Below are 16,547 nucleotides of genomic sequence, written 5' to 3' on the forward strand. Positions count from 1 at the left end.
ATTGTTTCGCAATTGACAAAACTGTCTATGCAGAGCAAAACCGGAATCGCCACGTCACTTACCTGACGAGCTTTTTGTGGTGAATGGTTTAGTATTCCAATAAAACAGCAGTCTTTTTATGCGGGGGTTTCGTCTCAAATTTTTATGAAAACGCGTAAAATATGACTAAATTGAGTTGAAAAGATTACTAAGAAAACTGTTCTAAAATATTCTTGCTATGTTTGAATATGAGAGTGATCCTTTTAAACACAAAAATGCAACATTTTAACCAGAAATTGTAAAACGAATAACTCTAAACATAAAACGGAAGCTTAACTTAAATTAGCTCGATGTCTCGTACCGTTTTGAAGCACTGCAGAATGTTTCTAGTTCCCTATTTAAAAAGTTTAACATTGTTAAACTGTATCTTCTTTGTTCAATAAAAAAGATTTCTGCAGACTTTTGCCTACGCAAACGATTTTTTTTTTCAAATCACGGCCAGATTTTTTTTTTCAAATTTCAAGCAGATTTTGTCAGTTTTTCGTGCAGTTGCAAACTTTTTCTAAAACATCTGCCATCTCTGATTGACCGTAATGAAGATAAAAAACTGCCGTTTTTCATAGACCTGTTTTAAGTAGCAGGTAGAATATCGATACAGCTGATATCGATGCTCCGCGTTCGATATCATCCTGGTATCGATACAGACAGAAAAAAATTATCGATTCTCGAGTATCGATACTTTTGCAGATTTAGGCCAATGCTAGACTTCTATGGTCTCAAGATTAAGGATCGTTTTTAAGAACCAGTTCGCGAGAGCCTCAGCCGCCTTTCTGAGGGACGTTGTTTTGATGTTCTCCGATTGGGCTGAAATTTTCAGCGTTTTCAAATTTCAATTTTTCTTATTGGGGCTACGTGGGGTAAAACGGCCCTTGAAATATGTCTAAGAACGTCCAAATTCTAAAAAGTGGATTTTTCTAAAAATTAGTGGTATTATTCTACACTAAAAGTACTTCAAAACGCATGGTCACAATATATGGCAAAAAGGTAACATGAAGAACTACCTACTTTACCAGAGGATACACCATTTGGGGTGAAACGTTCCTTGAAGAATTTTTTTTAAGAAAAATGTCGTCAAAACCATCAAAACTGCAAAAACTCGGGTTAGACTTGATAGATTCACGGAAAATTTAGGTTATTACTCTAGTTAAATACGAACTTAAAAGCAAGATGACAAAAGTGACAAACAGATTTAAATGACGAAAAAAATATTTTTCTTGGAAAATACTTGGCGATTTTTGGGGTGCTATTTTTTTCTACAGAAATGGGCCAGATCCTAAAGTTTGCATTTTATAAAACATCTAATAAGCTTTCATTTAATATCAAACAAGATGCATCATTCGGGAGTTGACTAAAAAGGACTAAAGTTTTGTATTTTTTTGTTGTTGTAAGCTTTGGAGATTCGCAAAATAATTTTGCAAATTATTTGCTCACATGTCCTCGCTTGTGAAGCAAATAAAAACCTTTCGAGATTCGTATGTTTTTATATAACTCTTTACTGATAGTCTTTGAATAACTGTCAATTTCTAGTTTGGTTCGTTCTGAATTCTTCCAGCACAAGCCTCTCAAGTTAAACGAAGAACACTCACGTGTCACTGCCCTGATATTATTCATCACAACCCGGAGGTTGTGCATTCAATAAACAATTGTTCTTATCTCTGTCTCTCAACAAACACCAGAGCGTACCTATCACGTGAAACAGACTTGAACTTTTTTCCCTTAGACTGCCTAGCTGCTTCGTACCTACAGGCGGATCCACCGAAGTCATCGTAAGACATAGTGGCAGGCAAGCTGCAGTGTAGATGAACTCGACAGTTGGTCATCGTGAGGCACGAGGTGATGCGGCTGGTGGAAGAACAAAAACGAGAGAAAGAGGGAGAGATGACTGACACGCTGGCTCGATTTATATTAGATCTGCACGAATTCGACCAACATCCGGAGGCCAGCACTTTGATCCCGATTAGGGTGAGTTTGATTTGATTAGTGTAATTTCCAGTGCGCTAGCATTAGTGGAATTGTACGCAGATGGCCATCATTCGATGGTAAACAATGGGGCCGAATGAATAGCCAGATTACTGAGTGTCGTCCCAGGTCATCGTACATACTGCATTCATTTCTGAAGTGGACAGGGCAAATTCCACTGCTGATTAATTCGAGACAGTGTGGATTACAGCGGCATTTGAAATGCAGTGCAACAACCGTTACTGCTGGCTTAGCTTCCTGGAATCCAACAGAAGCAACACACTTGCACGGTTCGAATTTGTAAATTGGGATAGATTTTGTGCGAATTCAAAAATAAAAGCGGATGAGTCATTTTCTATCGTTATAAAACGTTCAGTTTTTAATAGGGATTAAACGTTGTTCACAGTTTAGAAAATTTAAAATACAAATAAACAACACGTTCTTTCCATTATGGTTGTACACAAACAAGGTCGCAATTTGTAACATTGCAGTGCTTTCTTTGTTTCAACTTTATCATCCGACTTCTTTGTCTTTGTCTCTCCCACATTTAGTTTGCGGTTAATGGTAGTTTCGACAATATCAAGCAAACAAATGTAAACTTCACAGCTGACATCTCCTCACCAATTTCCACCACAGGTCAAAAATTTACTGCTGCTGCTGCAATTTCTATCTGCATTCACCAACAAAAAAAAAAAAACGATTTCGCCACTTACCCAATCATTGCCGGATGATTTCGTGTTGCAGTCGGTTTTGATCTTTTCACCCAACCTTGCCTGCACGATGATTTGGGCCGATTTCATGGCCAATATTTTGACAAACTTCTCCAAGCTGCTCTTATCGAGAACGTCGGTTTGGCAGGCCATTTTTTCAAATTTGCACTCTTTCTCTTCCACTGGCACGGGTTCGAAACTTTTCACACACACACGAAACTACACTGTAATTAACCTGGATACTCCGGATAGTTGCGATTGCAAATTTCAGCACTTTTTCACAAATTTTCACGTGCACCAAACGAGAACAGCGAAATTCATTGCCATTATTCAAACCATTATACAAGAAAACGATCATAATATGAAAACATGAACTGACAGTTCTTATGTCGTTGACAGCTAAACGTATGACAGCATGATACAAACGATAAGTTACTTGTGTGTGCCGTTTGAAACTGACGTAACACATCGAGGGTTGAAGGCTAAGCAGAATGCATTCATTGAAATATAGTTTTCAACTTGATGAATCATGATGAGTGTATAATTTTATTTTAATTCAAGTCAAAACTGAATACTCAGGGCTTACTCACGAACTTGTTTTGGTTCGCAGCTTGTGTCATGTTTATAGAAAAGACACACACCATTCAATATCGAATTGCATGCAACATACCACACAAGGAATTAAGGGATATTTATGGAACACGTAACCGTCTGACGATTGAGGGTCTTTTACACGGCAAATAAAGCTACTCCCATTTTGAGTAACTTCGAATAAATGAAGTTGGTAGAAAAAACCTACATGCTGAAATTACACGGTGGGTGAAATGATCTAGGTTGTATTTATTATGACATTGGCAGTTTGCTTCGATCCCTTTATTGATCTGCTACCCTTACTAGTGCTGTCAAGAAAGAAACAGTTGTAAAATCTGTAGGAACAAAGCCAGACACAAAACAAAAACAGAACTTATGACAGCTCATTAGTTACAGAAAGGTTACCAACAGGATCGTTAGAACCTTACAACGTTGCGTGATGTTGTACACGGTATCAAGCAATTACTTAAATTATAAGTTAAAAAAATCCTTGCTCCAAAATAGTATGAATGACACCTAACACCGTATTGAATTGTTATTCGATTCTGCTTAGTCATTGAAGAAAGTATTAGGATCAGACAGAGAAATCATGGCTAGGTATTGAGCTTGATGTTTACTCCCAGAAAATAAGCGAAACAATTCGTTTCAGTGATACTACGAACGCACAAACGGAAAACCTTACAACAGCATTTATCGATGATGAACGCGAACTTCGACGTTTACAGAATTAAAATGAAGTTGCGTTGATAAAGGGGAAAACGCAAACTTCGACCGAAACGGGAGCGAAAAGGAAGTTGCGTCAATGGAGGGGAAAAATCCCATTAGAGGAAGACTTCCTAACGCGATCATTCTAGAAACTATTGTCGTACAGTGAAGATGGCTGAAGATAAAGCGAGTGTTTCAGGGAATCACGACAAAATCAACACACAAAAAGTTCGTTTTTTTGCAAAAAATTTATTATTTCTTCTATGTCTCCGAAATGGTTTGCATTTTATTTGATATTTAATATATTTAATATATTATTATTTGATATTTGATATTTAATACTGGAGTAGTATATTGTTAACTTTGAAACATTCCAAGTGAATGTAGCATCTTTATCGATTAGCGAAAGGTGAGGTTTGTGATTTTCAAATTCGAAACTCTCCATAGTCTAAAACAAATTCTGTTTTTTTTTGTATGCCTTTTCCCGGAAGCAAAACCAACCGTGCCGAATTTTCCGAAAGTAGTCTGGAGAGCGTTCATAGCGTCGAAGATCCCAACAAGAAATCGAACGACCGCACATCGGAAGGTACCTAAACAAGTTTTATGTATCGATTGAGTGATAAGCATCTTTCGGAAGTTTCAAGGAAAAATAAACAATGTGATACACATTGTTTTAAGTATTTTGATTTTTATTGATGAAATAACCAAATATTAAATTTTTGCTGCAGAAATTTTTATTGCTTGATTTGGGTAGTTTAAGTTTAATTTTGGGTAGTTGTTACTAGAAGCTGCGAAATTATCGTTGAGTGCTTCCCACCCAAATTGTAGTCAATTCCAGATCACCCATTTTTCGATACTCAACTAGGGGCGCAATATTTACTACTTCCAAAGAACCCAAGTAATTTTGGTATTCTCTGAACGTTTTTGTTGCTTGAAACTACTTGTTTTTGTGAAAATTAGTCAATAATATCTCCTTAGTTTTGAGAGAAATTTACTCATTCATATGTAGAAATTACCTATGTTTTGATAATTATCAACTGAAACATCCTAATTTGCGTTAGGACTAGTCATTTATTATTCGTTATCCGATTATAGGTATAATTATTAGGGTGGGGAAAAGTGATCGATTCTCCAGAACCAAGTTTTTTTGATTCCTTTTGGGGCCTCAAACAACCCTAAACTTACCGGAAGTCGATTGGTTTTGCCTCCGCTTGGCGCATTGCATTTCAAATTCGTATGAAAATGTATATGGAAAAACCTACTTTTTTGCATTTACCTTTCTAGAGAGCTCAATAATGATCTAATAATGCACTACTTTATGTAAAAGTATAGTATTTTAGATGCCTAACAACTTTGCAGAAGGCACTGAAGAGCAAGGATATCCCTAAGAAGAGCTATAGCTGTTCAAAGTTGAGTATGTCGATTTAAGCGCAGAAAATCTTGTTTTCTGCCAACCAATCTTGGCATACTCATCGCGTGTAACAAAGAGGCTCATATAATTTGCACAGAACACTGAAGCATGTTGAAAAAAACGGATGAGTTGATATTTTTTTCGCGCGCTAAAAGCAAATGCACACTGTGTGAAGAAAGCAAAATACGCAACATCAGAAAGCTTGTATTGTAAAGAGTAAGCGCATAAAGCTCCCTCAGAGTAGAGATGGTCGGGTTTCATGTTTTTCGAACCCGTACCCGACCCGAACCCGAATTTATTTTACGGTCGAAACCCGAGCCCGACCCAAACCCGGAACTTTTTTTTTCGTTCAAACCCGAACCCGAGATTTCATAGATTTTATAGTCGGGTTTCGGGCTTTCATACTCAAACCCGACCTAAACCCGGCATTTTCAAACCCGAATCCGACCCGTACCCGACACTTTCAAAAATTTTAAAACCCGAACCCGACCCGAACCCGTCGGGTACGGGTCGGGTTTAGGTTTCGGGCTCGAAAACCCGAAACCCGACCATCTCTACCGCAGAGAGACTTTCTCGATTGCAACTGATAAAATGTAGATAGCGCACATTTATTGCTCATTGATAAGGGAACTATGATGAAAATTCTAGCTGGGGAAACTTTTCTGACTGTTTCTTTAATAACCTGTTCTGTAGTGTTCACGTAGGGCTCTGCGCTATACTTACTGTGTTATGCTCACTGAGTTGTTTTACTATCACGGTGCAGGTCTATGATAAACTTAGCCCAGACACAGTAAATTTACTCAACATCACGCAGCTTTGGTTCGCCTACTCATGTGTGTAGTTATATTCCACACTCCCTACGCGCAAGGGCATCGCTCAATAAGGTTGTGCTTTTTTTCTTGCTCATCACACTGCCTACTAAAGAACTGATGTGATGCAATTTATGTGTTGATAAATGCACAAAGATGAGTAAGTGGACAAGACTGCTTCCAACATTACCAATGTACCGGCGCCAGCAGGATTCCCATCAAAAATAACCTGTCGTTACGAGTTTATGCACTCAGCTGAATCAAACAAACAAATTCAGGTCAATATTGGCCCTGACGACTCTGTTGATATTGATTTGGTTTTTACTTGCGAAAGTGAAGGAGGGAAATATTTTTGCTCTTGTTTTCACACATAAATTGACAATTGCATATGAGAATTCGCGTAGGTGCGAACAGCCTTAAAAATCTCTTTTACTTGTGTCAGGGCCAAATCTAGGCATAGCTAGAGTCTACAACGTATTTCACAAGTTACTTCTGATGGAAATCTGACTAACGCCGGTACACTGGCAGTGTTGGCAGAAAACATGAACCTTACTCTAAGTGCGTACGAGCAGGTACATCACTATTTGGCGAGTTGAAGGCTTTGCTATATTGCACATTTATCCTAGTTGGGCAACGCACTTCGTATGAAGTTTATTACCTCACCAGGACTTTCCCTCCAAATTTCGGTAGGTTCTATGTGTCCCTTACCGAAGATACGCAATCTGCGTTGTATTAATACTCGGCATTCGCAGAGTAGATGTTCTGAAGTTTCGCTTTAGATGCCACACAGGCGACATTTATCATCATCAAGTTTGCCTATCTTCTTAAGATGATACTTACTCGGACAGTGCCCTGTAATAAGACCTGTGAATGTCCTCAAGTCTTTCTTATCTAATCTGAGCAGCACGAGGCTCTTCTCGCGATTTGGCTCTATGAATCTTTTCGATTGTCGTAATCCACTTATGACATCCCAGTTTGCTTTGATGGTCGCTTTTTCACATTCACTGAGTTCAGCTGTTAGAGCGCTCGGGGAGATTCCACAGAAAAGTTCTGGGCCAACAAAATTGGTAGATGACCCTTGGCTAGCTAGTAAGTCGGCCTTCTCGTTTCCTTCGATTCCACAATGACCAGGAACCCAGTATAAGTTCACCTGGTTTTTCATAGCTAACTTTCGGAGCGACAGGATGCATTCCTACACTAGTTTAGAGTGGCAGAAAGGAGAATTCAGGGCTTTAAGTGCTGCCTGACTATCACAGAAAATGCATATATTTGCGTGTCGATAATTTCTTTCCAGACACGTTTTCGTGCATTCTATTATCGCGTATATTTCCGCCTGGAATACTGTTGGCCAGTGTCCCATGGGAAAAAATTTATTAATTCCTGGTCCTGTGAATCCCGCACCCGCAGAACCATTCATTTTAGAACCGTCTGTGTAGAAGCAAAGTGAACCATCCCGAATTGTGGGTCCACCTTGTTGCCAACTTTCTCGTTCTATCTCTACTGTTCTGTAAGGAATTCCGAAATTTGGTTTCCTCTCCAGCCAATCCTCCTTACTTTTTATTAGATTATTTATTTGGAAATCTTTCAGTATTCTCAGGTGCCCTGTTAGATCTCCTTCTTTTAGGTTGCATTGTCGATTTAGCCTTAGAGCACTTTTTTCCGCTTCTAGTTGAACCACCTGATGAAGTGGAAGAAGGTGAAGTATTGCATCTAGGGCTTTTGACGGAGTGCTTCTCATAGCTCCACAAATTGATGCACAGGCCAATCTTTGGATTTTAGCTAGCTTAGCTTGAGTGGATGTTTCAGTGGTTTTGGGCCACCAAACTAACGAGGCGTAGGTTATTCTGGGTATGATTATTGTTTTATATATCCAGTGTATCATACTGGGTTTGAGATCCCAGCTTTTTCCAATGGCTCTGCTGCATACCCATAGGGCGTTTGTGGCTTTGGTAATAGTTTGTTCTATTTGAGTCTTCCAGTTTAATTTCTGGTCAAGTATGATTCCCAAATATTTGACTTCTGTGAAAAGCATTATATCAGTGCCTTCCAATCGCAATTTAGGAATAATGTGTTTCCTTTTTCGAGTGAAAGAAACAATAGTTGTATTGGGTGGATTTACACTCAACCCCTCTTGCCTGCACCATTGAGCTGTGAGATTAAGTGCAGTTTGCATTCTATCAGAAATAACGCTGTCGTGCTTCCCCCTAACTAAAATCACTACGTCGTCTGCAAAACCTATCACTTCGAAGCCGTTTTCCGATAGGCTCCGAAGAAGATCGTCTACGATTAATGACCATAACAGGGGAGATAATATCCCTCCTTGAGGGCATCCTTTCGTAGTTTTTCTTGTTAGGGACGTCCCACCGAGTTTAGCTGTTATTTCGCGAGTTATTAGCATGGCATGAATCCACTTTATTGTGTTCCTGTCTATGCCATGCCTTTACATTGCCATTTTCTTTGAGTTGTGAGACGCATTATCAAATGCTCCTTCAATATCAAGAAAGGCTGCCAGGGAAATTTCCTTGGCATGGATGGATTTTTCGATTTTTCCCACTAACATATGTAGCGCGTCAGTGGTTGATACGTTGTTTTTGTAAGCAAATTGAAATTTGCTTAATGGATTGGATTTCATGTATACTGTTTTAATATGGTAGTCGATTAATTTTTCCATAGTTTTCAAAAAGATGGAAGTTAAACTAATTGGCCTAAACGCTTTCGGAATTGTCCTATCTCGTTTTCCGGCTTTTGGTATGAAAATAACTCTAGTTTGTCTCCAACTAGATGGAATGTAATTTAATATTAGGCTCACCTTACACATCTCCGTAATAATTGGAATAAACAATTGCTTGCTCTTTTGCAGCATAACTGGCTGAATTCCATCCATTCCCGGAGACTTGTATGGTTGGAAAGAGTCTATTGCCCATTCAACCTTCGATTAACTGAATATAGAACAGGCAAGTTCCTGGGATTCCGTCCAAGTCGCATGTGAGCTTAGCTGCTCTCCAGTTTGATCCTGCACTTCATCAGTATCCGAATATGATCCTGGGAAGTGATTTTCCATCATAACTTCCAGTGTTTCTTGAGAATCTGTGGTGTAAGTACCGTCAGTTTTTCTCGATCTGCCTAAACCGTTGGAATGTTCTTTAGACAGGGCTCTTTGCAACCTGGCTGCAGTGGATGTGTTTTCAATACGTTCACACATTAATTTCCAACGGTTCCTTCTGGATTTTCTTATTTCCTTGTTGTATTTTGTTAGTGATGTTCTATACAGTTCCCAATTACCTGTTAGTTTCGCTTAATTGAATAGTTTCCTAGAGGACTTTTTAAGTCCTTCTAGGGTCTTATTCCACCAAGGTGAGTCTTTATTTGACACTCGCGTCTTGGTAGGACAACTTTCGTAGTATGCACTAATTTTCTTACTTGTGATTAAATTAGAGCAGGTTTCCAGTTCATCTTTGGTTTTAATTTCTCTTTCAAAGATATATTTGTCGATCAACAGTTTACTGTTGTAGAGATCCCAGTTGGTTTTCCTGGGGTCTCTTTAGGTTTCTTGCAAGATTTCTCCTGCACAGTAATCGAAAAGAATTTACCTGTGATCTGATAGTGAGATTTCATCAGACACATGCCAATTCTTTATATTGTCTGAAAGTTAGTTGCTGGACAAAGTTATATCCAGGACTTCCTCACGTATAGCATTTATAAAGGTGGGGTTATTACCTTGGTTGCATATATCTATGTTATTTGTTAGTATATATTCTAAAAGGCACTCACCCCTTTTGGTTCTGGCTTTCTGCTCCCGAAAAAAAATAATCGAAAAAACCTCAAAAGTTGCTTTAATTGAGCATAGTTTCACCATAATTTAACTATGTTTTTCATCGTAAGTACATCGTTTTTACATTAAATATCATTGTCCAAAAACAAAATACATTGTTTTTGCCTTTTTTACCATGAATAAGGGGGGTTGTTATGCATCATAACAGCATTTTTCCAGGCACTTTTCCCATACATTTAGAAGCCACTGACAATTTTTTTCATGGTAATATGACAGTCAGTGGTAGATACAACAACAAAAAACATTGTTAAAACATGGTAATAACAAAAAACGTTCGTAAGCTTACAGTAAAAATACCATGTTTTTTATGGTTCCAATAAAATATATTGTCCATTTACTGTTCTCACCACAAAATACATCGTAAATTTTTTTCCGGGCTATCAAGTTTCCTTTTTTCCATCTAACAATTCCCCACCCCAATGATTATACATCTCAAAACTAGATACAGCCTCTCTTCTAAGATTTTGAGTTTGTGAACTTTAAGTGGATTTGGAGGAGTTTCGAATAGTGCATAGGTTGATTCCGGTAAGCGTGTAATATATATATATATATATATATATATATATATATATATATATATATATATATATATATATATATATATATATATATATATATATATATATATATATATATATATATATATATATATATATATATATATATATATATATATATATATATATATATATATATATATATATATATATATATATATATATATATATAAATAGGGTGTTATAAACATATTACGATAAAACCTGAATTTAAGAGAAAGAAAGAAAGAAAGAAAGAAGGAAAATAAATTAGAAAGAAAATAAGAAAGACAGACAGACAGACAGTTGAAAATATACTTCGCCTTTTTCACTTTTCTTTGTTGAAACCAATAAACAATTCAATTCTACACGGCTTAACGAGCAAGACTATATTGGTGAGATTTATTTATTCATTAATTTATTTCGTAAAGCAAATGTAGACTACAGTTATAATAATACAATTTTTTCTTATATTCTATACATTATTTCCAGTAGTTAGTCGTTTTTTTATTTGATTTCTGCCCATGGTGATGTCGATATTTTCGCAGTGCTGATTATAGTTACGCATCATGCGATTTACTGGGCCATTTTTTGAGTAGTTAGTTCTGTGAGAGTTTTCCGAAAATATTTTACGATTTCTTAATTGACGACTGGGTGCATAAAACAATCGTTTACAAGCTTACAGTAAAAATACCGTGTTTTAATTGTAACCATAAAAAACACGGTATTTTTACTGTAAGCTTGTAAATGATGGTTGTCATTACCATGTTTTAACAACGTTTTTTGTTGTTGAATCTACCACCGACAATAATTTTACCATGAAAAACATTTTCAGTGACTTCTTAATGTATGGGAAAAATGCCTGAAAAAATGCTGCTAAGATACATAACGACCCCCCTTTTTCATGGTAAAAATGGCAAAAACGATGTTTTTTATTGTTCTGGACAATGATATTTAATGTAAAATTGATGTATCTACAATGAAAAACATAGTTAAATTATGGTATAGCTATGTACAATTACAGCAATTTATAAGGTTTTTTCAATGTTTTCATAATGTTATTTTTTTCGGGTAAACACGTTCTATATTGTGCTTGATTACAATACCTGTTAATGTGGTGTTACCTTTCTTGTTCGTTTGGCTCAGATTTTGACAATTCGTTTGAGAGCATTCTCGCCGCTCATCTCTCGCTTTTTAAGTATTTGTACTTTGTAGTGCTAACATAATTTTGACCAACTTTGAGCAATAGAGGTATCCCGTCAAAAATTTTAATTCGCTCTAACGATGTCTTATAATTTTTAAAACCGATCCTCATTTATTTTTTTTCCTTTGGGGGTTATAACTTTTACCTTCATGTATATCTTATTGAATAATATTGACATCGAATTTCTGGCAGCTGTTTTAGATGTAAACAGTCTCAATTAGGCAAAAAAAAAAACAAATACCTTGAAAAAGCTCGATCCCACCCGCGGCAGAAAATGTAGCCGCAAGGATAAAGAAATTTGAAAACATTGTAAGTATTTTACGATTATCTAAACTCTCAAGTTAGTTAAATGTAGATGTTGTAGATGAGCGCAATTTCCACTGTTGGAACTGCTGCAACGGCAACCTTCAACAGCAGCAGCAGTACCTAACAATTTAACTACGGGAACTGGAACATTAGAGAGAATCAGGGTTTTCGCAATGGAAATATTTCCGCTGGTCGCTTTTGGAAGCGATTCCAACCGTAACAGCGGTGGCGGACTCAAAGAGTCGCTCCTTGCGTAATGGCACTTTCGAAAATAGTTATAGCACAGTTTTACAGACGTAACACTGGAGCCTAGCTCCACCGCCACAAAAAACGTTCACTTCAAATTTTCAATCGAATAACAGTCATCGTGCAAAAACATCGTCTGGGGCGCTGTCATGCAATCTCATACATATTTTGTAGTTCCCCATTTGACACATGCAGTAACGCTGGCGCTGATGACGAAATACATGACGTTAGTGTTACTAACGTAAAGTACTGGAATCATCCAAACGATGATTGTATTGAATATTTGTTCGACGTGTTATGTCTGTTAGTCTGTGGTTATTGTGTTCTGCAGCAATAAATCAGCCAGCTTCGGTGATTACGAAGACTTAAATAAATTTTTTAACGAATAGTTAATTTCATTAAACGAATAGTTTATTTCATTTATTTTTTTCCTCTGGGTTTTCGAGTAGTGGCTTACATAGTTTTTCTCTATAACATCAAACTCGATTCGTTCTTGGCTACGGCAAAATAGCTTAGCATATCGTAGCGGCCAAGATAACTGGCAAACGAATGCTAGTGATGATTTTGAGCCTTCCATACTTGTTCGTGTCCAGTACCGATATAATTCCTCTGCATGTACATACTCTAATTAGATATTGTATTGGTCATTCATAATTACTTGATAGTGGCTAAAAAAGCTTGAATTCCATGATCAGGCTTATTCCAAAGGTTTGAAGCATGAACTGTGAATGCTTATGCAATCGGAGAAAACAGTGAGACGGATGCATTTAACGGTGAACATTATTTCAGAAGATCGTTTTTTCACTGAATGGTTTTCTACCGCCCTTATGTTTGTTCAATTTGTCTATTATAGATGTAAAGAAGTTCATTAGTGAGTAAAATGTTACTTAACAGAAAGGCATGATGTCCCATTGAAAAAAATGTTACATTCGTTGGTTCATATTTGTAAACCGTGGGACATTTCAAAGGCGTGCGAGATACTTTTGATAAATGAACATTTTGTTAAGCAGCGGGACTGTCTCGCAAAATGCGGGACGTCTGATCGTTAAACTTAACAACACATGCGCCTCGAATTTGATGATTTAGAGGAATTGGTACAGAAGGATCTGAATTAAAGAGCAACGAAAAAGCTTTTTACCAGCAGTTGCATTATCTGGCCCGGGAAAACGAATGATGAGTGTTAAGCAGGTAGTAGGTATTAGGATTCTCAGATTGGTCATCAAAAATCACCGAGCGGTGGCCACGGTCATAATTTACTGTTTGTCCGAGAAGGGTTACAATCCAGATTATAGTGCGTTTTCGCAAAAGTTTTGCGAATATGATCGCCGATTGGTTGAAGAGCATACATGCATTGAAGCAAGCATAGGTAAGCATTGCCGAAGGTAGATTTAGTGTTATCAGTTCAGGAGGTGATGAATAGAATGATAGTTGATGGAAAACGACAAATCTACGCTTCGGTTGGCGAGGCAAATTATATTGGAAATTCTATTGATGGAGGAGTAGATTTAGTGTCTCGAGGTTTTCATTAAATTCGTCATAGTTTTAAGCTGAAAGAATTCAAGGATAGTTTGCCACTGTTTCTGAAACATTTTCTGAAAAGAGGACAGTCGCAGCAGCAACGAATCAGTCTTTCTGAACGGATGCTGGATACCTCCGAATCGAGAGTTAAGTTTTAGTCTCGTTATTGTATTGTTGTGTTATTGTCGTTGTTGTCTCGTTGTCTTGTTATTGTGTAAAGACTTTTTCGGTGCAGTTCCGAAAGAATTTTGTCAGGTAATGTGTTATTTGAGTTTGCGTGCAGAAGTTTATTCATAGAAAATTGAACGATGCTTGGTTTTGTCAACAATTACAGTACCAAGAACATGTCAAAAATGACAATGTTGCCAAAAAACTGGGGTGAATAATATTTTGCAGTGCTGCAAAAACGTAAATAATTTTCAGTAATTTTCAAACTCAACATTCATGCAAGGTGAAAAAATTATTCAACATTCATGCATTTTCTACTTTTCAAAAAATAATTGTAAATTTAGTACTCATGGAAAAAATTTGATTTTAGCGCTATTAATCTTCGAAAGCAAAGTACTTCGAAGAAAAAAATTTAAAAATTGGGGGTAAGGTCCGACGGGAAACGTCTATTGGTTATAAGAATTCGCGTAAGTGCGAACAGCCCTAAAAATCTCTTTGACTTGTGTTAGGGCCATTGATAATACTTTCCACTAAACGATGCTTCTCTTCGTCTTCCAATTGATGTTATTGACATTTGATGATGTCTTGACATTTGATGTTATTGACATTTGCCGTTTCTTCTGACAATTCTACAACTTTTTATGCCTTTCTCTTTTCCATTTCACCTTTGAAAGGTGTTTTTTTTTAAGTTTTTGTCGAAATAATGATACTTTTTTGCATAATGACGTAACTCAGACAAGAGATTAGCGATAATTATAAAAAAAACAATGGTAAACATTAACAAGTTTTCGTGCAAGATCAGTTTGATTGATATTTTTCATTCGTTTAACACTCAGTTGATCCTATTTTTTTGCGTTGCAGACGAATTATGCGGTGATTTTAAACACCTTCCGACAAGCATCAACGCCTTTCTGGATGCATCTTGGAATAAACTTCAATAGATTCATACGAAAATCTTCTGAATTGATTCAAAAATGGTAGGGCTATGAGCATTCAGACTTGGACAGCATCTCGCGACAGTTGCCTTTTCTTAATTTTTTTTTGCACGCACTTGTATTGGGTCAAAAATGAAATGTTCTTAAGATTTTTAAAACATTTTTCGGTAAAACTTGACAGTGGAATATGAAAACCCAATATTTCTCCAGAAACCATAAGACGATTGAAAATCATTTCAGATCATATCTAGAAGCATCAAAGCCATGCCAGAAGATGTGGAAAGTTCATTAACTGCCAATCAACACAGAAGACCGTGCGCCACCATCGGCACAAGCGGATTCTTATGCAGCATTCAGATTCACTCCAACCGGGCGGCGACGTTGGCTACTGATTTCACTCACCGTAAACAACTCCATCAGCTAAAATATGCATGAAACAAAAGTCATCCCAGAATCAACCGTAGAATGCTGCTGCAGAGTGCTATTTTTCCCACTTAATCTAAATCGCTTCGGTTCGGCCGGATTCTCCACTCCACGCTGCCTTTTCACGGCGGAGTCTTCAAACGCGACACTCTTGCGTGGCTTGCGTAGGACATGCGGGGTGCGGTGGAGGAGAGTTGAAAACGGCGCGAAAGTAAAGCCGCCGTCTGTCGTGCGCCGTTTTGGTTTGTGGATGACGGTGCTGTCGCGCCGCCCGGTGTGAAACTCCACATGATGGGAGCGTCCGCGTTCGGTCACGTCTAGGATCCGGGGGCCGAAAACTGTATAGAAAACTGAAAACTAACAAATAAAAATGTACCAATTCATCTCGATCTGGATTCAGTCATCTTTTGTACGCGATCGTGTTCGAATCGAATCTCGCTCTACAACAGCAGCGGAGCGGTCTGTCGTCGGTGGTCAAAACGGAGCACCTTAGTGAGGGAAAGAATAGATTAACCAGATAGCCGGATTAGATATTCTGTTGGAAGTCGGTCGCTTGTCGGCTGGTTTAGCCACATCTGTTAGAGTCGTTTGGGTTATGGTGGCGATCAATTGCAGTGAGTTTGTTTTTCTGTAATTCGCAAGTGCGAAAAAAGTGGAGTTAGCAACTTAAATGGGTGATAGATCTTTCGAGCTGGAAAGGCAATAATCGAAAGTGCAGCCTTCCTGCGTGCTGTTTGAAGATTCGCAACCGAATTGTTCTTAGTCAGTAGCATACTCCGCGAGTGTCAGTGTGTTACGAAGAGTTCCAGCATTAATCAGAATTTCAAATTTTGTCGCTTAAGTGGAAAACGTCGAGGAAGCAGATTTTTTCCTAAATTTCAATCCAAGGAAGAGAAACGACGGAAAGTGTGTGTGTGTATTTGTCTCTCGTGTGGAAAAGCTCGGGTTCTGTTTTATGGCAGAGTGAAGCAACGATGACAGCCAACTGTTGGAGGTATAATTCACGCCTGTGGCCGTTCCGGTTCTCAACGGACGCTCTTTCGCAGCGGCTTCCGTTGATGGCGCCAGTGGTGCTGCTGCTGATGCTGCTTATGACATGTGAGTGTTGAATGAGCACTTTTCCGAGTGCCGATTGTATTTGGCGCGGGATAAATC

General features: G+C 37.8%; 2 protein-coding genes across 5 annotated transcripts in view; one reads left to right on the plus strand and one right to left on the minus strand.

The window, feature by feature from the left end:
- The window catches only part of LOC129726058 (autophagy-related protein 13 homolog), a 109,417-nt gene extending 106,351 nt beyond the window's left edge, over positions 1-3,066 (minus strand). The window contains exon 1 of the mRNA XM_055682626.1: positions 2,712-3,066. Coding sequence (XP_055538601.1) covers positions 2,712-2,861 — 150 coding nt within the window. The 5' untranslated portion in view covers positions 2,862-3,066. The remainder of the gene's footprint in view (positions 1-2,711) is intronic.
- A 12,746-nt stretch (positions 3,067-15,812) lies between these two features.
- LOC129726057 (fibrillin-1) overlaps positions 15,813-16,547 on the plus strand; it is a 238,438-nt gene continuing 237,703 nt past the window's right edge. For all 4 annotated transcript variants that reach the window (XM_055682623.1, XM_055682624.1, XM_055682625.1 and 1 more), the window contains exon 1: positions 15,813-16,490. In XM_055682623.1, coding sequence (XP_055538598.1) covers positions 16,367-16,490 — 124 coding nt within the window. In that variant the 5' untranslated portion in view covers positions 15,813-16,366. The remainder of the gene's footprint in view (positions 16,491-16,547) is intronic.

This window comes from Wyeomyia smithii, chromosome 2 (genome assembly GCF_029784165.1).
Source record: "Wyeomyia smithii strain HCP4-BCI-WySm-NY-G18 chromosome 2, ASM2978416v1, whole genome shotgun sequence".
NCBI lineage: Eukaryota > Metazoa > Arthropoda > Insecta > Diptera > Culicidae > Wyeomyia > Wyeomyia smithii.